This window comes from Mustela erminea, chromosome 14, assembly GCF_009829155.1.
Source record: "Mustela erminea isolate mMusErm1 chromosome 14, mMusErm1.Pri, whole genome shotgun sequence".
NCBI classification, from domain to species: Eukaryota; Metazoa; Chordata; class Mammalia; order Carnivora; family Mustelidae; genus Mustela; species Mustela erminea.
In genome coordinates, this window is record NC_045627.1 from 28,095,860 (window position 1) to 28,119,563 (window position 23,704).

At 37.5% G+C, this 23,704-nt stretch overlaps 1 protein-coding gene and 1 non-coding gene across 3 annotated transcripts; one reads left to right on the forward strand and one right to left on the reverse strand.

Moving 5' to 3' along the window:
* Positions 1-6,470: 6,470 nt before the first annotated feature.
* On the reverse strand, positions 6,471-6,572 carry LOC116573795. The gene has a single exon (XR_004279004.1). It is a non-coding gene; the product is annotated as a U6 spliceosomal RNA (small nuclear RNA).
* A 1,074-nt stretch (positions 6,573-7,646) lies between these two features.
* On the forward strand, positions 7,647-23,422 carry CDK1 (cyclin dependent kinase 1). Of its 2 annotated transcripts, none has more exons than XM_032313342.1 (8): positions 7,647-7,775; positions 9,822-9,883; positions 15,643-15,799; positions 16,671-16,794; positions 19,212-19,382; positions 20,624-20,787; positions 20,913-21,054; positions 23,073-23,422. In XM_032313342.1, the coding sequence occupies exons 2-8, from the start codon at positions 9,847-9,849 to the stop codon at positions 23,169-23,171; spliced, it is 894 nt and encodes a 297-aa protein (XP_032169233.1). In that variant the 5' UTR covers positions 7,647-7,775; positions 9,822-9,846; the 3' UTR covers positions 23,172-23,422. The 2 variants fall into 2 exon arrangements, with proteins under 2 accessions (XP_032169233.1, XP_032169234.1); XM_032313343.1 differs by having other exon boundaries at positions 7,650-7,761.
* Positions 23,423-23,704: the final 282 nt, after the last annotated feature.

The window sequence follows — 23,704 nt, forward strand, 5'->3', positions numbered from 1 at the left end:
CTTTAGTCTTTCCCTTTGCATTGTTTGAAGTGCTGTAGGTAAACTTCCCTGAAGTGACTTCAAAAACTCTTCATGATAGGAATCTAACTCTTCTTTCCCCTCCTCTGTCTCTTTACCTCCTATCCCACTTTACCCTCCAGCCAAATCCCACTGCTGGATGTTCTCCAAACCTGGCCCGTTTTTCTTCTTTCTGCCTAGAGTGTTTCCCACCTGATCATTCCCGCCAATATCCTTCTTCCATTTCTCTTTGCCAAAGTTGGGCTTATATTTCAAGAATTAGTTCAAATGCACTCTTTGTTCAGCTTTACCCAGCTCCCTTCATCAATCCCTTGCACGCCAGGTGCCTTTTTGATGCTGAGCTATCTGCTGCATATGCTGTTTCCTTTCCAGATGTTCCGGGCAGGCTCCTCTCCTTCATTCCCATTTAAACGGATAATATCAGCTTTCCTATCCGATGGAAAGCAAGAGTCACAGCATTAATGAAGCCTTATCTGCCTCCCCCAGAGTCTTTTTCCCCCTCTCCTATGACGCCATAGCAGCGTATTCCACCGCTCACCACCAGAGCAATTTTTGTGAGAGATAGACAGTGATAAATCACACCTGTGAAGTGCTTACTGTGGGTTAGGCATTGATCTAAGGAAATAGTAGATGGATGACCTCATTTTATACTCAAAAAGATACAACCAGGTCCTATTCATATCTTCATTTGAGTAAATGAGGCACAAAGAAATAAAGTGATTTGCTCAAAGCCACAGATAAATTAAGGGGGAGAACCAGGATTTGAAAGGATTTGAGGCCATGCAGTCTTGATCCTGAACTTTTTTTTTTTTTTTTTTTTAGAGACAGAATGAGCACACAAGCATGGGGAGGGCCAGAGGGAGAGAATCTCAAGCAGTCTGAGCCGGGAGCCTGATGTGGGGCTCAATCACAGCACCCTGAGTTCATGACCTGTGCCGAAATCAAGAGTTGGCTGCTTAACCAACTGAGCCATCCAGGTGCCCCAACAATTCTGAACTTCTAACTACTGTGATGGTACAGCCATTCCTGGAGGGCTTTTGTTGGGACAGCACAGCTTCAACATTTCTCCTCCTGCCTCACATGTTTAAAAAATCTGTTCATGTCTTCTGCCCATTACTTGGTTGAATTATTTTTTCTTTGGGTGTTGAGTTTGATAAGTTCTTTATAGATTTTGGATACTAGCCCTTTATCTGATAAGTCATTTGCAAATATCTTCTCCCATTCTGTTGTCTTTGGTTTTGTTGACTGTTTCCTTTGCTGTGCGAAAGCTGTTTATCTTGATGAAGTCCTAATTGTTCATTTTTGCCTTTGTTTCCCTTGCCTTTGGAGATGTGTCTAACAAGAAGTTGCTAAGGCTGAAGTCACAGAGGTTGCTCCCTGTGTTCTCCTCTAGGATTTTGATGGATTCCTGGCTCATATTGAAGTCTTTCATCCATTTTGAGTCTATTTTTGTGTGTGGTGTAAGAAAATGGTCCAGTTTCATTCTTCTGCATGCGGCTGTCTTATTTTCCTAACACCATTTGTTGACTTTTCTCTATTGGATATTCTTTCCTGCTTTCTTAAAGATTAGTTGACCGTAGAGTTGAGGGCCCTACCTTACATTTTGAGTCTATGGTTGGGGTTAGGCTGTGGAAAGACTCACGTAGGATCCCTGGAGTAGGAAGAAGTTCTTGTTTCGTCTTTGAATTTTTTTTTTCTTTTTTACTTTTTTCTTCATCTGAACCCTGAAGCTTTGAAGGGCAGGCTTGGGTCTGATTTTTGTTTGTATATCCATTATTTAAGCCCACACTTGGGACATAAAAAAGGCTCCATATAGTGACCAAATGTTGAAACAGCAGGTATTTTTCCCTTTTTATCTTATCTGGGTACCACATCATTATACTTTGTATTCCCTTAGTACTTGATGTAAGCTATCAGCTAAAGGAAGATATTTAACTAGTGGTCTTAAAAGAAGTGTAATCACTTGATGTATTTTTCTTATCTTGGCCCCTCCTTTCAAGTCAAGGAGGACAGGAAGTCTAATTCATCTTTCTATCTTTAGTGGCCCCCAAATAATGCCAAGAGAACAGAAAACACTCAAATATTTGGTGAGTGGAACTGAAAGAGTTTAATTTCCTGTCATACCTGAAAGTGCCAGTCTCATTTTTTAAGAAAGAGTAAATTATGTTTCATCTCTATCATTTTAACAGGAGGAGTGTGTCTTTGCCGCTCTGCTCTTTGGAATCTGTCAATTATAGTAAACATTTAAAAAGAAGCAGACTATTGCAGGTGAAAACCCAGGCCGGTATCATTCTAGATGACAGCTTATTGAGTTAAATTAGAACTACCTTTGTTTAACACCATTAGAAAATAAACTTGTATATTAATTCCTTAACTTACTCATCCATAATCCATTACCCTGGACAACTCATATGTGAAAGAAACTTGATAAATGTTTTCTCAAATTTGATAGAAAAATCTAAAAAATCTACATGATGTTATCAATAAGGGAGTAAGAAGTCATAAAAACTTTTTTGAAATCATTAATCATAAAAAGCCAATTTGGATTAATCATGTTAAAGGGAAGACTGAATTATCTTTTTTCTCTTCAAAGTAAATGTTACAAAATTGTATTTCATATAACGAGACAAAGATAAAGAATTTGCCAGTTGGAAGGATGAATAAGCGTTTAGAATATGGATTCCAAAAGTTGTTGCTCCCCAGAAATGTAGGACAAAAAGCATTATAAGGATATGTCAATTAATAAAAATATAATTTTCTATGAATTTTGTGATTTTATGGTACTTTTCAACTTTTTTTTAAAAGATTTTATTTATTTATTTGACAGAGAGAGAGAAAGAGATCACAAGCAGGCAAAGAGGCAGGCAGAGAGAAAGGGGGAAGCAGGCTTCCTGCTGAGCGAAGAGCTTGATGTGGGGCTCCGTCCCAGGACCCTGAGATCATGACCCAAGCCGAAGGCAGAGGCTTAACCCACTGAGCCACCCAGGCCCCCCCGTACTTTTCAACTTTTCAAATTTTGTAATCTTACAATTTCTTATTCTCAAAATAAGAATTCCCTATCACAACAAATCCAGCATCCTTTTTCTTTAAAACGGCCCCCAAATGGCCCCCATCCCCAGGCCTCATGGATCCAATATCTGCCTTGTTCATCTGAGGACACATGGCTATTATATTGGCACCTCATAATCAACATGCCCAAATCAGCACTCTCCCCAGCACCTCCTGGACTACCCTCCCCCTCCAACCATAAGTATCCCTCAGTTTCTCTCCAGAAGTGTAGTGGCATCCATCCACTGTCAAACATATATCCTAGTCATCCCTGATGACTCTTTCTCCTTTAGTCACACACCAAATCCATGCTTCAGACCTTATAGTTCCAGCTCATCATCATTTCCTCCTCTTCAAACTGACTACCACTCCCCCAGTTCGGCCCCTGTTGGGATAGAAGGAGAGCCCTCCACTGGTCTCCTGGCTCTGATGCTACCTCATTGTCCCTCCTCAGATCTTCTCTTCAGTTGACTTTTCCCTCCTAATCCCACATCTGACTACATCACCCACTACTACTCACTTTTTTTTTTTTTTTCAATTCCACCCTCCATCCACATCCTTTGGGGAGACCCTGAAAGGCCCTCCCAGGTATGGATATTGCCTTACTGGATAACATCGTTTCTCTGATCCTTTCTCTAGCCCCCCAAACTCCATTTATGTTCCAGGAATACTGAATTAATTTCAGTGCATCAAAGATGCCTTATTATTTCTTCTCAATGGACTAGAAATCTCTCCTCATCCATGTGTCTGCTTGGCAAACTCTTCATTCCTCGGGACTCAGTTTAGAACCTGCCTCTGCTGTGAAGCCTTGCCTGACTGCTCTGCCCTCCGCCACACTCACAGCTACTAGGAACCAGCATGTTCTGCCCAGAACGGCCTTACCGCACTGTAAACATTTGCTCCACACCTATATGGAAAGACACATATCTGTTCATCTGTTGTCTTTGATCCTCCTTGGTTGATGAATGAATTTCTCCTCTCTACCCCATCCCCAGTTCTCAAATTTCCAGTGAAAGATTGAGATAAGTTGACACATGTGGATTTAGAGTATGGATGCCATAAAGCTTACCCGTGATTTCTCTTTCTGTCTCTTTAGTTGGAGGAATGAGGAAGGGAGCTTAGAGATCACATATGACAAACTTTTATTATGGAATTGAACATTTTACCAAAAAAACACATTACTTTTATAATTCAAAAATGCCTAACTCAGGAACAGCCGAGATAGTTCCATATTTTCAGCTGTGATGAAAAGATCTTGGAACTTCATGTCTTGCTTTTTTCAACCACTTCACTTTCTGAATTAAGTAAAGGGAGATCAGTCTTCTCCTTTGGAGTAAATTTTGCAAGAATTTCCAAGAATTTTATCCAGTAGCAAAAAAGAGGCTTTGGCCTCATCCATACATCCATCCACCCATTTTTACATATTCACACAGTGAGCACTTCACAAGAGACAACGATCTCCCTCCCCCGCTCTGTGCCCCAGGCACTCTTCCTCCAGGCACACTATTATTTGTAGCATTTCCTTCTAGGCTATTTTATGTGTTTACAGACAAGTGTTTCTTAACCTTTTTATCTGAAAAAAAAAATACCTGTTTTAGTCTGCTTGGGCTGTCAAAACAAAATAGCATAAAATGGGTGACTTATACATCAGAAATTATTTCCTCACAGTTCAGGAGGCTGTAAGTCTGAGACCAAGGAGCCCACATGGTGAGGTCTGGTGAGGCTTCAAGTTTATACATGGCACCTTCCTGCTGTGTCCTCACAAGGAGGAGAGAGAGTGACCCTGTTCTCTAGTTTTGTTTTTTTTTTTTTTTCTAGTTTTTCTTCTAATAAGAGCACTAATCCCACAGTGAAGGCTATATAATGAAGCAAACTTATTTGCAGTGACACCCGCTTTTTTTGTTTTTTTCTAAATGGAGCTTACCAAAATATAAATATAACATTTTTTGTAGCATATGCCTTTCCATCCTCTCATCCTCCATTGATTTTTCATAGCACTTAGAGAATAGTTTTAAAATAGTTCTACACCGGGCGCCTGGGTGGCTCAGTGGGTTAAGCCGCTGCCTTCATCTCGGGTCATGATCTCAGGGTCCTGGGATCGAGTCCCCACATCGGGCTCTCTGCTCAGCGGGGAGCCTGCTTCCTCCTCTCTCTCTCTGCCTACTTGTAATCTCTCTCTGTCAAATAAATAAATAAAATCTTAAAAAAAAAAAAAAGTTCTACACCTCTCCTGTGCAACCCCTTAGGACTCTTTACGATTCTTGTTCCAGACTCTTTGTTGCTTAATACTGGGGGACACCCTGCTCCCCACAATGGCAGTGCACCAGCAGACGCCCCACACATCCTACAATGGCGGCACCCTGAATGTCTTGGGCAGACTTTAAGTGCTTACTTCATGGAATTTCCTCTGTTTGGAAACCACACCCCACAATTCTTTCTCCAATGTTTGTTCGAATTAGTAATTTGCCTCTCTATGTTCTCATTTCACTTTACAGCACAAGTTACAATGTAAATGCTAGAATGAAATTCTAAGTATCATGTGTTCTCCTGCCCCCTCACCTACAGATCAGAATTGTATCTGATTAATTTTGTGTCTATAAAGTACTTTCGAGACACTAAATTCAAGTTGGCCCAAAGAATTAATAAACTGTATTTGGGAAGATGGTAGCATGAACTTACAAAAACCTCTGAAAGTTTAAAAACAAAGATAATTGAGATAAATTGAAAAATCTAGCATCACAGCTATGGAAGTTTGTGGTCTTCTTTATGTTGAATGTAAAATGTAAAATGGGTATAATGATTTACTAGCTGTTTTTAGATGCTATAAAATGAATGCCTCCTGGAGAGATATATATGTACTCGTTAAAATCAGTACCCTGAGCTGGCAGAGAACAGTCTTCTTCCCTAAAGCACTTCTTTGGAGCAGTCAGTTTTCATTTAAAATGTGAACTGAGGGGGCGCCTGGGTGGCTTGGTGGGTTAAGCCACTGCAGGTCATGGTCCCAGGGTCCTGGGATGGAGCTGCACATCGGGCTCTCTGCTTGGCAGGGAGCCTGCTTCTCCCTCTGTCTCTGCCTGCCTCTCTGCCTACTTGTGATCTCTTTCTCTGTGTCGAATAAATAAAAAAAAATCTTTAAAATATAATAAAAATAAAATGTGAACTGGGGGTTTTAAAAATATTTTAAAGTCCTTAGGTCCAACTAGAGATTTCAGAACCCCCTACCTCCAATGTGAATCCCAAATGTTCTCTGTCACCTGGGAGAATAAAATTGTTAAGGCCATGTGTTTGTACCACAAATAGTGCCAGATGACAGATGCTACTCACTGTGTAAGAAGGTACTAAAGACTTAAATACATTTGATATACCAGCTCCATTCTTTATCCTAATCTGGGTCATTTTTTAAATAAAATATGGAACGTTTCACCAATTTATGTCACCCTTGCATAAGGACCAAGCTAATCTCTGTATCATTCCAATTTTACCAATTGTGCTGCCCAAGCGAGCACTTAATCTGGGTCTTCTAATATGATAATCATGGTAATCAGTCTTTGTCCTACATCCCATGAAGGATAGTGAAAAGAGAAGCCCTTATTAGGGGACTCTTCTTACCACCACTTCTATTTCTCTCTTATTTTCTTAGAGACTTAAAGAATGATGTTCAAGAACAGACATCTCCCTTAAAGTTATGGTGGAGATAATGAGAGAGAGAGTTTTTGATACTGTATTATTTAAAGTATAATTTAGATCTCTTTTTCTTCCTCTCATGGAATTGAGAATTTTTGTGTTTTAAAAAACAACTAAAGGGGCGCCTGGGTGGCTCAGTGGGTTGGGCCGCTGCCTTCGGCTGGGGTCATGATCTCAGGGTCCTGGGATCGAGTCCCGTGTCGGGCTCTCCGCTCAGCAGGGAGCCTGCTTCCTCCTCTCTCTCTGCCTGCCTCTCTGCCTACTTGTGATCTCTCTCTGTCAAATAAATAAATAAGGTCTTTAAAAAAAAAAAAAACTAAAATTCTGATGTGAAAGTGATTTAAAACTAAAAAATGTAAAATTTTGTTTTAAATTTTTAGATAAATAGAATTTCAAAAAAATAAAACATTAAAAATTTTAAAAAGTAAGGTAAAAATATATACTTGTGTACTTGTGAAATGTGCTCCTTTGGCAGAGCCGGAAAATCACCCACTTAGAAAAACATAAATATACTGTAGTTTTAAGTATTAGAAGTGAAAGTAATGGAATTTGAATGTCAATGTAGAATCACTGTTGTGATGAGATATTGAGTGCAGTAAGTTTTAATTGTGCCAATACTGGCCGGGGGCGGGGGCGGGGGGGGGACATCCCGACCTAGGGGGAACAGTAGATTTCCGACGCGCAGAAACAGTAGGACGACGTTATCCTGCGATGAAAGAAAGCGCCTGCGCTCAGACTCAGTTGGCGCCCGCCCTCCTGCTTTTTCTCTAGCCGCCGTTTCCACTTTCTTTCGCGCTTTAGCTACCCGGGAAGCCCAGCCCCAAGCGTCGGTGGGCTCCGATTGGCTCCTTTGAAAGTCTACGGACTATCTGATTGGTGGGTCCCGGGCCCTTTAGCGCGGTGAGTTTGAAACAGCTCGCACTTAGCTTCAAAGCTGGCTCTAGGAAGTTAAGGCCAGAGCGACGCCGCCGTGGTAGCCGCCGCCGCTTTCGTCGCGGGATAATAAGCCGGGTAGAGTTGCTGAGGTCAGGGTCATGCCTACGGGGCGTCTGCTCGGCGGGGCCGGCTCGGAGGCCCCGGAGAAGGAGTATTGAGGAACCGGGTGATGTTAGGAGGCCGGGCTGGGCAGCAGGGGTCTACGCGGGGCCAGGCCGGGTCTGCGCGGGGCCAGGCCGGGCCTCTGGAGGCTGGGCCGCGCCTTCACTCGGGCCCCGGGGCCTGGGCGTGTGAGCCACGCCGAAGCCCGCCTTTCCAGGAAGGCTCGCAGGAGCCCAGATCCGGCGGGCGTACTGTTGGGGAGGGAAGGGGCTGCCCTGGCCTCGGAGTTGCAGTCTGGGGTCGCGGTCGGCAGATGTTGCGAAGGGGCCGCTGGCCTGGCTGAGGAAAACCCTTACATTGGTTCGACGACGCGGATTGCCAGGCTCGGTCCTAGGCCCTGAGGCTCGGGCCTGTCCCGCGTGCGCCCTGCTCTAGCCTCCGTGGCGGCGGAAAGCCAGAGCGCACCTGGGCCAGGTACCCGCGCCAGTTCCCAAAGCCAGGTCGTCCCGAAACACCGATCGGATGAACCAACTTTTGGGCTTTCTCGGGCTTCCCTCCGTGCGCAAGTCTCTTGTGCTCCCAGAGCTTTTAAGAACACTTGGCCAAGGATAAAACCAGAGGGAATCTGGATTTGTTTGTTTTTACTTTGCGCTTGGTAACTGTTACTGTGCAATTGGCCCAAGGTAGAAAGCTAAGAAGTGCCGAGAGATACGTGTCTTGGAGTACCCCTTAATTTTTGTTTAGTACTAGGGTTACCAAGGTGCACAATTGCTTCCTTTAAAGACCTGGAGGTCTCTGGTTAGGAGATGAAGCTATTGGTGTTTTACATCCTGCTGCTAGTAGTACAGAGCCCCAGAAGGCATTCAAAAGACATTTTAAAGCTGCATCCTTTATTTTGAATTGTTAGAACAGAAAAATGGAGAGAGGGTAATAAAACCCAGCTTGGAAATTAAGTTATTGTTAAAAATGAGCTCAACATATTAAGTGAGGCATATTAAATCTGGATATTGTAGAATCTGAGTATTGTAAATAATCTGGATAGTGTAAGAATCTGGATATTGTAGAGCTCAACAATTTTATTCTTTGGGCATATTAAATGGATATTGTAGAATCTGGATATTGTAAATAGTATGGATATTGTAAAAATCTGGATATTGTAGAACTCAACAATTTTATTGATCTTTAGACATTAAATCTGGATATTGTAGGAAAAAATCGATATTACATCGATTATTCTAGTTGTTGCCATTTTGTAAAATTAAAAAAATATTTAAGATTGGCATGTATATATAGCCAGTGTATTGCAATTTTGTTCATTAAAAAGATTTGTCTCTACTTCTGGAATGATTGTGAAGCTGAATGAACTAAGTGTCAGTTACTCAGAGTGACCTTTATATATGATCTTATCAGTGATGAGTGTGTCAGAAAATCAAGGTAATTATGCTTTGGGCTTCTGAAGATAGGTTTCATTGGCACACTTCTCAGCTGAGGAAGTCTTGAAATGTCTTATTGTCAGCCTTTCAGCTGACATTTGAGCAATCTTGCTAATGGTTGAGCAGTGTGTCTACATTAGCTTTCCATTTGTGTCTTTAAAATTTTTTCCTTTTGAATTTTCAAAAAGAAATCATAAAGTACAAATTCAGTCGAATAACATTATTTATAGAAATGTTTGGGTATAACTGACACATTGGTGCTCCTTAGAAGTGTTACATAAAACATACTTCTGGGTTTTGTTTGGGAAGGATAGATGAATTGATAGCTGAATTTGAGAGTTAATTTGATTGGAAGAAGCTAAATGTTACACTGGCTAAGATATACAAAATCCAGTGTTTTAAGAGCTAAGAAAGGTAAAAAAATCTTATTGCAGAAGTTCTTTCCTTTGTAAATGTTGTTTTAACACAACTAATACTTAGGGAAAATTAATACTGCACTAGACACTGGAAAATGCTTTATGTATTGTATCTCCTTAAAAACTTAAAACCACCTTTTGAGTTAGTGGCATGAGATCAAATCAGCTTTTCCTCTCATTTTAGGATCTACCAAATCTGCTGATTAACTATGGAAGATTATACCAAAATAGAGAAAATTGGAGAAGGTGAGTGGTTTTTGTAATTAAAAAAAGCTTTTAAAAAATAATTTAGTAATGCTATAAGTCTGGGACATGAAAACATGTAAATATTTATTAAAATCCAATCTTTAAGGTATCCTGTGCTAATACGCATTAATTACATGTTCTTTATATGGTAACAAAAATGTTCACATTTTTAGAAAATTGAAATTATTCTGATATGATTCACTGCCAACCCTCTCCATCCCTCTAATAATCTTACATTTTTTAAAATACTAAACATTTAACAGTATTTGTATTTTGAGAAGACTATTGATATCTTGTATGTGTGTTGGTGGGGAGAGGTTAGGGCAGTAGAATTATGTTAAGTTTAATAGTGTACTTTTAGGGTCCCTGGTTGGCTCAGTTGGTTAAGCCACTGTCTTCAGCTCAGGTCATGATCCTGGGGTCCTGGGATCGAGTCCTGCATCAGGCTCCTTGCTTAGCAAGGACTCTGCTTCTCCCTCTGAACTTCTCTCTTCTCATGCTTGCTCTCTCTCTCTCATTCTCTCTCTCACATAAATAAATAAAATCTTTAAAAAAAAATAGTATATTTTTAGTTTCATACAATTATTTTTAAGAGCAGTATTTTTACCTAAACTTTGTGAACTAGTACAAGAGACTATTAAACCAATTTAAATAAATTATTTTAAGTTTCCCTAGATTTAAATGACCTGTCATGTGTACATGTTTAAGCAAATCTAAAACCAGTAACTCTTGTATATGATCATTCATTTCCTTTCTGTAGTACTTAAAATTTTTAAATGTTTATATGGCATAAGTGGAAGAATAAAAATATCCCTTTGCCTTTTTCTCCCAACAGAATATCCAAGTTTCTATATAAGAGTTGGTATTTATATTGTACACTCTGGGAACAAATGTACAACTTGTACAAAGTAATTTGCTATTAGAGTCCAACTTATGTAGGTTCTGTTTGAGAGACATTTCTGACTAGTATATTTTTAGTGTGTTCCAAAACCATGCCTGTATAAGGAATACTACTAAAAGTCCAGGGGTGGAATACTGGAAAGACTTTAGTAAGATAGTAAGATAGTAATGATAAGTTTAGGTGATGGTTGGTTTAGGGATCTATTACAAATATTTTTTTTTTCCAAAAAATACTCTATTAAACCCGCTCAACTAAGCTAATTTTGTTTCTGAGTTGAAAATAAGATTGATTAACAAATCTGCCGTCTTCTGCTTTGAGTTTTTCTTAATCCCCAGAGAATTAAATGAGTGCTGATTTTTAGTTTGGAATAAAAAGTTATTCTTACAGTGTAAATGTGTTTCTCTCTCTTTTTTTTTTTTAACATTTATTTTAATCATTTCACTATAGTGACTCTTTTTTTTTTTTTAAGATTTTATTTATCCATTTGAGAGAGAATAAGAGAGAGCATGAGAGGGGAGAAGGTCAGAGGGAGAAGCAGACTCCCGTGGAGCTGGGAGCCTGATGCTGGAACTTGATTCTGGGACTCCAGGATCATGACCTGAGCCAAAGGCAGTCGCTTAGCCAACTGAGCCACCCAGGCGCCCTCAATGTGTTTTTCTTTAAAACTCTGGAACTCCAAACATGCAGGAGACTACAGATTTACCTCTTGAGAAAAGTATTCTATTTAAAATCAATCAATAAAGAGTATAATTTCAAATGTGGTCTTATTTCCTGGAGTTAAAAGACTCCTATTCTACTACACACTCCCTATTTGTTGATCCTTGGGCTTTTGGCAATGGGTGCTCTGTCACCTTGTTAACCACTCTGCTGCCTTCACTTTCATCTCATTGTTCTAGTCCAAGTGTATTTTGTAGTTCCCTTTTTGTTATCCTTAATATCCTTTTTCTTTACTACACTGTATGTAAGCTTTCTGAAGTTTGGGATTTTGTCTTGTTCATAAGTGTTTGAACAGGGCTTGGCAGTAGTGTCTAGTACCACTGGAGATATTCAAATGTTTGATGGTAACATTATCTGTTTTCCTCTGTTTCTTTTTCTGGCTTATATTGTCTTGACTACTCTAGTGCTTGGCTGTTTTGAATTTTGTGGTGGACATTTTTTTTGAAAAAATAAATTATATGAATAATTAAGGCCTTTCACACAGCATTTTCTTTTGGTTTGCCACATACCTGGTCAAATTCTAGCATTAAAGTACCAATTTGAAAAGTTAAATTTCTTTCCCTCAACTTTATTTGGATTATTTCCAAACAGGGAAGTTGAAATATAAATTTAATGAACCTATAATACCTTTTACCAAGATGTTAATTATGTCACATTTGCTTTATTATCTCTGTGTGTGTGTTTAGCATTTTGTTTTTCTTTTGACCCATGTAAAGTAAGTTTGTAGAGATGTGCTTTACTTCTAAATACTTCTGCATGTATCTTCTTGAGAATTAGCCAATGTCATGCATTGCATTTGGTGACTAATATCTCCTTAATCTTTTTCTAATTAAGAATAGTCCTCCTGACTTTGCCACCTTGATACTTGAGTTTTTTGACAACCTGATTCATTTCTTTCTTTCTTTTTTTAAAGATTTTATTTATTTACTTGACAGAGATCACAAGTAGGCAGAGAGGCAGGCAGAGAGAGAGGAGGAAGCAGGCTCCCTGCGGAGCAGAGAGCCCGATGTGGGGCTCGATCGCAGGACCCTGGGATCATGACCTGAGCCGAAGGCAGAGGCTTTAACCCACTGAGCCACCCAGGCACCCCACAACCTGATTCATTTCTTAAATACATCTAGACTTTTCTTGTTTCAGTTATTACAAAGGTGTTCTCTGGTTTCTTCTAAATTACAAATATCTGAGTGTTACATCCTGTAATAAGGAAACGTCTTTTTTGATCATAGAGAGTACCTATATCTATGATGGAGGACCTAACTTGGCCTTTATTCACTCAATAAACATTTGATGTAAGTTTTTGTGCTTAACATTCAGAGTCTCCAGAACCTGACCATAACTAACATTATTATTTTTTAAACTTAATAAAGTATAGTTCAAGACAGTTGGGTGGCTCAGTTGGTTAAACATCTACCTTTGGCTCAGGTCATGATCCCAGGGTCCTGGCATAGAGTCCCGCATCAGGCTCCCTGCTCAGTGGGGAGCCTGCTTCTCCCTCTCCCTCTGCCTGCTGCTCTCCCTGCTTATGCTTTCTCTCTGTCAAATAAATAAATAAAACCTTTAAGGATAATAATGTGTAGTTTATTTCAAAGTATATACTGTGCATTTCATAAATAATTTTTAGTGATTAACCAGTAGAATCATTATGCTTTAACTAGAGCTCTATCCTAGTAGTTATGAGTGATAATGGTTCAAAGAGTCAGAAAAGAGACAGCACTTGTGATGTCTAAAATTGAATAAATACTAAGTGTTAGATATAAGTTAGTTTATTGTTATGAGTAAATTTTAGGCCCAGATGAGATTGTACACTTGAAGGAGAGAGAGGAATAGTAGGGGAAAAATTAGTTAACTGATTAGACTACATTATGCAATTGATGAATCTTGAGTTTGCTTTAACAGTGTGCCTGGTAATTGGGATACTGACTTACCTACTTTTGTGTTTGTTTTTTTTTAAGACTTTATTTATTTATTTGACAGAGATCACAAGTAGGCAGAGAGGCGGGCAGAGAGAGAGGTAGAAGTAGGCTCTCTGCTCGGCGGGGAGCCTGCTTCCCCCTTTCTCTCTGCCTGCCTCTCTGCCTATTTGTGATCTCTCTCTCTGTCAAATAAATAAATAAAATCTTTAAAAAAAATTTACATCTGAAAAATGGACAGATTTTTATTGAACAGAGGTTATTTTTAAGGATGGTTGTGAAGATCAATAAAATCAGGGTTTTTAAAAATCTGGAATAACTTTGGATATCCAAAAGTCATATTTAACCCCAAATTTCTTTCTTTCTTTTTTTTTTTAAAGATCTTATTTATTTGACAGAGAGAGATCAGAAGTAGGCAGAGAGAGAGGCAGAAGAAGGCTTCCTGCTGAGCAGAGAGCCCGATGCAGGCCTCGATCCCAGGACCCTGAGATCATGACCTGAGCTGAAGGCAGAGGCTCAACCCACTAAGCCACCCAGGTGCCCCTAACCCAAATTTAATCAAAATAATGTAAAATGGCTCTTAGGTCAATTACGTCTTTAAAATGATACCAATATTTAGGAAGACACAATTGTATAGAATTTCTCTGTTTAAAACAAACTTAGAACAAAGTTTATTTAGCATCACCAAACCATTCTTAATATTCTAATTAAGCAAGGAGATAATTTGATAGTAGTTCTTAGCCTTTTTTGAAATACTGCTACCTTCGGAGAAACTGATAAAAGCCTTAGAATAGTTCTCCTTAGAAAAATGCACTCTAGGGCACCTGTGTGGCTCAGTGGGTTAAGCCATTGCCTTCGGCTCAGGTCCTGGGATCGAGTTCCGCATCGGGCTCTCTGCTCAGCAGGGAGCCTGCTTCCCTCTCTCTCTCTGCCTGCCTCTCTGCCTACTTGTGATCTCTCTCTCTGTCAAATAAATAAATAAAATCTTTAAAAAAAAAAAAAAGAAAGAAAGAAAAATGCACTCTAATCACTTCTAAAGTTAAACCATTGTTACAGAAAAATAGTAGGTTATTCAAAATTTTATGTAGAGTCAAGAGGTTCAAGATCTTTCTGTATTTTCCAACCTGAATTTAAAAATTTTATGTATTTGTTTATTTAAGATTTTATTTATTTTTTAAGTAGGCTCCACACCCAACATGGGGCTTAATTAACCTCACGACCCTGAGATCAAGGTCATGCTCTGCCTACTGAGCCAACCAGGCACCCTTCCAACCACTGTTAAAAAAGCACCTATCTGGGGATTAAGTATGTCCTGTTTATGAATTTTTTTCAAAATTTAAGATTTATTTATTTATTTATTTGTCTAGATATGGGGGGCACGAGTAAGATACAAGCAAGGGGAGTGGCAGGCAGAAGGAAAAGCAGGCTCCATGCTGATCAAGGAGCCCTGTGGGGGCCTTGCTCCCAGGGTCCTGGGATCATCACCTGAGTCTCACTCAGGCAGACCTTAACGAACTAAGCCACCCAGGCGCCCTGTACATGAACTTTTTAAACTAACTAGTTCATCTCCCTTAATATTGCTGCTTCTGTTCTCTGTATCCACCCTCCTGCCCACGATCCTTTCTGTTGACATTGTTGCTCATTATCTGAAGCTTATATATCAGAATCCATGTTCTTAACTTCCAAATGGGTGTGAGACTTTTATACTATATAGTAGATATTTTGAACTTTAATAGATTTACCAGATAGTAAAATATTTTAGCCCCATGTTTTTCTAGATGAGGATTGACTATTTGAAGTGCATAAAGCACTCTGTACAGTTTTCTGAAAGTGTCACAGTGGCTCCTGTTAATAATTCTTCAGCCCAAATTATCTTCACCCTATATTTTATGCCTGCTTTATAGTTGGGTTGGATATCTGAAAGAAGATAAATTCCAATTGGCAAAGGATCCATCATTTTCTTCTCTAAAATGTGCTGGGAAATTACTGGTAATTTAAATGTATGGGAAAATTGTGACAACTACATGAATTTTATTTCTAAAGACATCATAGGTTGTAGTTGCCCTCAATTTCTTTTTGGAAGTGATGAGGGTATAATTTTGAGTAAGACACTTCCTATATGGTCACAGTAGACATTTCTATCATGTGACACTTCATGGGATTTAGTCCTTTTTTCAAATCTTAGTTTGTGGAGGGTGTCCTATAGTAGACATTTACTTTGTCTATTTCAGGTACCTATGGAGTTGTGTATAAGGGTAGACACAAAACTACAGGTCAAGTAGTAGCCATGAAGAAAATCAGACTAGAAAGTGAAGAGGAAGGGGTTCCTAGTACTGCAATTCGGGAAATTTCTCTATTAAAAGAACTTCGTCATCCAAATATAGTCAGGTATGGTATATCTGAATTTAAACCATTTTCCGCATACTGTTTCAAATGTGAATTTCAATGTGGAAATTTTTACATTTGCTTAATATCTGGTCTTAATAGCTTTGCTGAGCGGAATAGAACTCTATTATTTTTGTGAAGTTGGAGTGCCAGGCGTAGGAAGAATAGATTTAAAGCAGGAACAGAGTTAGAGGAGCTTGGTAATAAGAGATTAGAATTGGGGGCTGGAAAATCAAGGTAAACTGGCCAAGGGAGAAAAGGAAATCCTTTTTCACAGATCTTTATCCCCTACACCAATCTGAGATCTGGTCCTTGAAGACCCCTTAATCACAGTTGGGTTGCTAGGTCAGATGAAAAAGAAAAAAAAATTTTTTCTTTCTCTAAGTATTTGGACTGGTGTTTGAGGCGTTTGTTTCCTAATAGTCCAAGTTAGGATTTAATTGCATTTTTCTGGGGCTGGAGATAGCTACTGTTAAGGGTTCCTAGTAAATTTTAATATTTATTCCTATAATTTATTCCACTGAAAAGACAAACTCTGTGCAACAAGTAATCAACATAGAAATGTTCTAAATGTCTTTTTTTTTTTAAATGTTCTTTGGAAATATAAGTTGTTTGTTAGCACCTTCAGCATAATACGACTTAATTTTCATTTGCTGCCCTGAATTTCCTTTCTTAAATTCTATTTTATTACTGAGGTTTTCACTACTAGGGAAGCTACCATCTTTTCTTTCCCAAAACAGTATGTATGTTTTGTTACAGAAAATTTCTTATAGCCTCACTTTTTATGATTGCCATTTTTAAATTTATGGAAGTTTTATTTTATGAGAGGTCAAAAGTTGTAGATTTTTTTTCACATGAGTATTTTATTCTCTAGTCTTCAAGATGTGCTTATGCAGGATTCCAGGTTATATCTCATTTTTGAATTCCTTTCCATGGATCTTAAGAAATACTTAGATTCCATCCCTCCTGGTCAGTTCATGGATTCTTCACTTGTTAAGGTAAGAAGCTTATTTAATTTTGTTAGTATTTATCCACTTACGAAATGCATTAGTACTTATCTTACTTAATTGTATTAGTATGTATCCACCAAATGTTAAGGGTCTACTACATAGAAGTTCTGTATTTTGGGGAATATGCTTAGAAAAAAGGTTAGTAGAATGAGGAGGAAAAGAATATTTTATTTTTCTCCCATAGTCTATAGATAAAAGTTACCCCTTTTATTATTAGATAGTGCTTCTAGTTATAAAGTGAAAAGTAGTGCCTGGGATAACATAAAACCATTAAGTATGTATTCCATTGTTGGAAACTAGGATATTTTGGTCTTTATTTGGCAGTCAGATATGTGTAAAACAATGTAACAAAAGCTTGGTAGGATAATGACAAGGAAGTGGTTTTATTTTATTCTGGTTTTGAATGTTTAATTTATTATTGATATTATATTTCAGTTAAATTATAAATGGATAATTTTTTAAAAAACATTGAAGTCTATATAAAGTAGATGTTCAGTAACTCTACCAGTACTGAACCAGTCCACAGGGTTAGTAGCCATTAAATAGTTTTTTAGTAGTCTTAGAGATACTTGTATGTCAGCTCTGTGTATATAAACACACTGTTGTAAAACCCTTTTTCTGCGAGACCTTCCACATATAGGTTTGCCTGTCTAAATACTTGATCTATTTATTTATTTTAAAATATTTAATTTATTTATTTGAGAGTGAGCACGAACAGGGGATAGGGGCAGAGGGAGAAGGAGAAATAGACTCCTATCCGAGCAGGGACCCCAAGGCATGGCTCAATCCCAGGATCCTGAGATCATAACCTGAGCCCTGAGCCAGAGACAGACACTTAACCGAGTCACCCAGGCGCTCCTGATCTAATTATTTAAACCAATTCCATACTGATAGACATTGAAGTTGTTTTCCAGCTCGGTGATTCGTGCTCTCATGAACCATGCCCCAGTGAATCCTTATAGAATAAATTCTTCTTCTTTTTTTTTTTTTTTAGATTTTATTTATTTAAGAGAGAGCGTACCAGCGAGTGCATGAGAGTGGTGGGGAAGAGCAGAGGGAAAGGGATAACCAGACTCTGCTGTACGCAGAGCTGGAGATGGGGCTCAGTCTCACAACCCTGAGATCTTGAGCTGAGGTGCAACCAAGAGTCACCTAGGTGCCCTGGAGTAAATTCTTATAATTTTAATCAGCAGGTTGAAGATGTTTATTTACATTTAAAATCTTGATGATGCCAGTTGCCTTCCAAACAATAATTGCAGCAGTTTACTCATTATGATGTGTGACGGTTATTTTTTTAGCACCTACTTCTATCAATCTTGTAAATATTTTTCAGTCCCTTATGTGAAAAAAGTGTATTATCATTTTGTATCTCATCTAATAATTTTTCATTTTTGGCTATTTATAAGCCTATACGTAATTCTTTTTTAAAATAGTATTATTTAAATAATTTGTACATCCAATGTGGGGCTCAAACCCCAAGATCAAGATCAAGAGTTGCACTCTGTTCTGACTGGGCCAGCCAGATGCCTCAGTTAATACATAGTCTTTTTTGTTGTTGTTCTAACAGTTGATTTTATGTATTATTTTATAATTTGGAACTTTATAAGTCAATACTATGTATACCTTATATTTCTGTAATACCCATGTTGCTTCAAATGACAATTACATTGTCTTGGCAACACTTATCTTGTATGATATTTTTCTCTGAACTACTAAGTTGCATGTTATGATAATTGCCTTTATTTAAATATATAATCATAATAACATATTTGTCATTTCTTTTAGAATCTGTAACCAATGTTTCCAAAGAAGAAATTAATATGTAATAATAAGACATAGAAATGGACCAACCTTATTCAAAATAGAAAGTTACTATAAGTTTATAGACAAAGTTTAAAAAACTGTCTGGGCCAGCTGGGTGACTCAGTAGGTTAAGCATCTGCCTGTGGCTCAGGTCATGATCTCAGGGTTCTGGGATTGAGCTGTGTCCAGCTGCCTGCTTGGTGGGGAGACAGCTTCTCCCTCTCCGCCTGCCCCTCCCCGCTCCACTTGTGCTCTGTCTCTTACTTTCTCTCTCTCTCAAATAAATAAGTAAAATCTTTAAAATAAAATAAAAAACTGTACAGAACTTAGGACTTCAGAATTGGGGACAAACATTCATATGGATATGGATGTATCCATAAGGAAAATATCTTTGTCTCAGGTATACCAACATGATACTGTATATCAATGGGCTTCCCACCCCCAAATGTTGCTTGTTAGTCTCAAATGCCTGAAAGTTTTTGTGGCAGTTAAATTATTTCCCTGCATTATAATTTCTTATATTTTAGAGACAAACTCATCAAGATTAGTTAGAAAATCATTGTATGGGACTGTTAAGTTTCTGATTTATTTCCTTCTTCCAGAGTTATTTGTACCAAATCCTACAAGGGATTGTGTTTTGCCACTCCAGAAGAGTTCTGCACAGAGACTTAAAACCTCAAAATCTATTGATTGATGACAAAGGAACAATTAAACTGGCTGATTTTGGCCTTGCCAGAGCTTTTGGAATACCTATTAGAGTATACACACATGAGGTATGTAGACTAGTGTGTTTTGGTGCTTTTGAATATATGTGATTGCTGGTTTGTTTTCTGTGTTTGTTCATAAAGTCAAGAAACACCCAGTAAGAAAGAATTCCGTCCTGCTAGCATGAATTTAATGCCTGTCAGTTCCAAACTCACTCTTCATTGCATGCTATGTGAAAATGTAACTGGGACCTTTAAATATTTTTTTTTTGCCAGCAGGTGTGATGGCAGTAGAAGGGGCAGGAGAGGGACTACTTAGTAAGGGGTTTTCCTTGCTACAGTTCTAAGAGTTATTGCTTATTAGTTACTCTCTTTTCCTAACTCTCAATTATTTAATAATCCTTCTTAGTAAACTTTCCCCAAGCAAATCACCAAGTGGTTTCTGTCTCCTGATTGGATCCTCTCTGGTACGCAATAAAATTTGTAAAAGAGAGGTTCTGTTACTTATGGGTTACTGTTTCAGATATATTTAGAAACTACTAAATATAATCAAGTTTTGTCCATGTTCTACAGATAACTTGGCATTTCATTTGTTACTTCCAGCGGGAAAAGGGAGAGTTGACTTCTATAGTAAAGGACTTCTGGATGATGGTTTTCTATGGCATTGTCTATCTCTGAGCCCAAAGACTATCTCCAGATGAGAACTTAACAACATTGTTCATTTGGTCAGATGTACTGGCTTCTTTTCATCATTTTTTCCATGGCTGTATAAAAAAGTAATGATTATTTGGTTCCCATTGGCTTTAACAGATGCTGCTGATCTCATTAACTTAGAGATGGTATTTTTACCATCATGATAATCTATAGATACTAAAATAGTAGATCAGCCTCTAGACCACTAATAAACTGTTATTTACTTACTCATGTTCTTAGCATGTGAGCAGTATATGTACATGCATTATACAGTGTCATGACCAAATCTGTTTCCAGTGGCTTTTTTTAAAAAGTGATTGTTGTCATGACTATTTTGATTCTTGCACTTTAATGATCTGAAAAGCAAGAAAAGAGCTTGTATGCTTTTATCTGATGTTTGTTTTTTCCTTAACCCCCTCATGACTAGAACTTACAAATGAAATATTTATCTTACATTTATTATTTTGTGTATTGTTAATTGACTTTCAAACAATATTATCAGAGGCATTCATGGGACCTTCTAAAGGGCAGTGCTACTGAAATATGTTTGTATTTAAGTATATTTATGCATAAATATGCACTACATTTATTCAGTGTAAAAATTTGCTTTGTAATAGGTGGTAACACTCTGGTACAGATCTCCAGAAGTATTGCTGGGGTCAGCTCGCTACTCGACTCCGGTTGACATTTGGAGTATAGGCACCATATTTGCAGAATTAGCAACCAAAAAACCACTTTTCCATGGGGATTCAGAAATCGATCAACTCTTCAGAATTTTCAGGTATTTTTATCTTTTTAAGAACTTTAAAGTTTCAAGTGAAATAATAATGAAGGCAACATGTATGTAATATTAAGATTATAGTTATGCTTAAACTAATAATTTTTTGTTTTGCTCTACCCTTTTAGAGCTTTGGGTACTCCCAATAATGAAGTGTGGCCAGAAGTGGAATCTTTACAAGACTATAAGAATACATTTCCCAAGTGGAAACCAGGAAGTCTGGCATCCCATGTTAAAAACTTGGATGAAAATGGCTTGGATCTGCTCTCGGTAAGGAGACATTTTATACTGACTTCAACCTCATTGATTCTGAATGTACTCAATTCATTTCCTTTACCTGGGAGATAGAAAACCAACATATATTGAGCTAGGCACATAACCATTATGCCTGTTATATTTATTGTATTACTAGCTCTATTTTAGATACCAAGAAAATGAGTGGTTTTGAGAGGAAGTTTTAGCATTAGTTGTTGTTTGTTTGGTTTTTTAAAAAAATCTGTCTTAGCTATAGATGCTTTGTGAAGGAAAAGGCAGGGTTAATACAACTTTATTGTTTTTAAGTAGCTGGTTCATAGTAGCCTACCTTTCTAACTTTTTGTGTCTGTGTTTACTACTTTTTAGTTTATCTGAGACATAGGTGTTTTCCTTATTGCTTGATATTTTTAGTTATTAAAGCCTTTTACTGCATGAACTATAATTTCTCACTTTGCGCCTCATTTGTACATCAGAAAGATAGGAGAAGGAATAACAGTTCTTAAAAACCTTTCCCCTTTACTACGTTGCCATTCCCAACAGTTGTTTTCTTTAAAAGCAAGATAAAAAAATCTATTAGGATAGAATATAAATTGTCCTAGGTAGGCCTGCTTTAAGAAAATTGTTTTAGAACAGTATTTAAATATTAAGCTTTTAGACAGAACTAGTTTTTTTGAATCTCAGCTAATGTAATTGCAAAAGAAAAGGTTTGGGAAGGTTACTGAACAAAAGAATATATTGCTCTATGATCCTGTAAACCTTCTAATTGGTTTTGGGCTCCTTTCACAATTTATAAATCATTGTTCCACCAAATTCAGCTCAGATTTCCAAATACTTGAAGTCCAAAGTCCTTTATCTATCATTGAGATATGTTATGTATCAGTGTTGTTGATTTGACTTAGAAAAGTCTTCTGTATCCTGGGCCCAGTCTGTCTTGTTTAACGTCTATAATTCTTGAACACAAAGACTTTCACTTCAGTCAATCAAACAAAAATCAAACACTGTAAATCATGGTTCCTTAGTCCAGCTGGTACCGACCTCTTGGACTGGATCATGTTTTTGATACTAGGGGCTGTCCTGTACATTGCAAGACATTTAACATCATCCCAGTCCTCTTCCCCATAGGTACAGGATCATATTCCTCTCAGTTGTGACAACCCAAAATGTTGAACCACTGTATAAATCCTCAGTCTTGATTTCAGATTTAAATTCCTTAGTTGTAAGAACTTGGGCAAGTTACTTAACCTCTGAGCCTCAGTGTCCTCACTGTAAAATGGGACCAGTACTTAGCATTTGTTGTGAGGATTAAGTAACATCGGATGTGCCAACCACTTAATATAGTGCTTGATACATGATAAGAGCTCAAGGGGTTACTAGATACTAAAAGTATATCTAGTCTGCTTATTGATTTGGTTTTCTTTAAGATTAATGTTTAAGATAAAATCTAAGATCAATATTAAACATTATACAGTCTTCCTGGTGATGTGTAAATTAAAACTTTAATACTAGATTGTCTTACTGTAATTCATTTACTGACTCATTTTAACTATCTTTATAACACATTGTTCTCTGGTTTTGTTTTTGTTTGGAACTTGCTGGAAGCTATATTAGAAACCACTATAGTTAATTGCCGCCATTTCAAGGATGTTGTAAATAACTCAGATGGCCATTTAATTCTCAAAGCAAATATAATTAACTAGATATCTTTCTTAAATTTATGTCCTGGTTTTAAAGCTATCTCTGAATTCTTGTGTCTTAAAGCATAATTTGTAGCAAAAAGGTTATTGAGATATCCATAATTTAAGGAATAGGTTATTTTAGAGCTAGAGGGTGAAGTATGGAGGATGAGGCATTTATGTGATTTGGTATTGAACTGATGGAAATGTTCATTTAGTAGTTTTTTATTAACATTATTAGCTATGGCTTATTGGTAGAAAAATTAAGGCTTTATGGAAATTTTTTTATGGTTCATTTCTTAAATAAATAAAAACCTTTTTTTTTTCTTTTTATCTCCCCCTCCCACCCCCCCTACCCAGAAAATGTTAGTCTATGATCCTGCCAAACGAATTTCTGGCAAAATGGCACTGAATCATCCTTATTTTAATGATTTGGACAATCAGATTAAGAAGATGTAGCTTTCTGACAAAGAGTTTCCACGTATCAAGAACAGATAGTTATATTTTTACTGTTAACTTTGTCTGTTTTTGTTTTGTGTATTTTTCTTTTCTTTGTTGTAAACTTAAGCTGTACTTCATCTTCTGATTTCAAAAGTGTAACTTAAAAATGTAAATATTGTTCTATATGAATTTAAATATAATAATTCTGTATATGTTTATAGATCTCACTGTAACAGCTATTTGCTACCATAATAAAACTATAAATCTAGTATTGATGTCAGGAATTGCAAAAATTTTGAGTTAGATTAAATCAGCTCAAACATTAGAGTCTGATTTTCCTGTAGTTGGAACCACTAAAATTTAGGAAAGTGTGCTAAGTTCAAAGTTCATAAAGCTTTGAAGTGTTCTGATGCTCTGAATGTTTGAATTTTGAGTTTCTTGCCAACTGGTAACTGTTCAACCTGCCTAAAGATGAGTTTTTTTCTGCTGGTATTTCAATTTGTGACCTAAATGTTGAAGCATTCAGAATGAGAAAACTATCCGAATTTGAG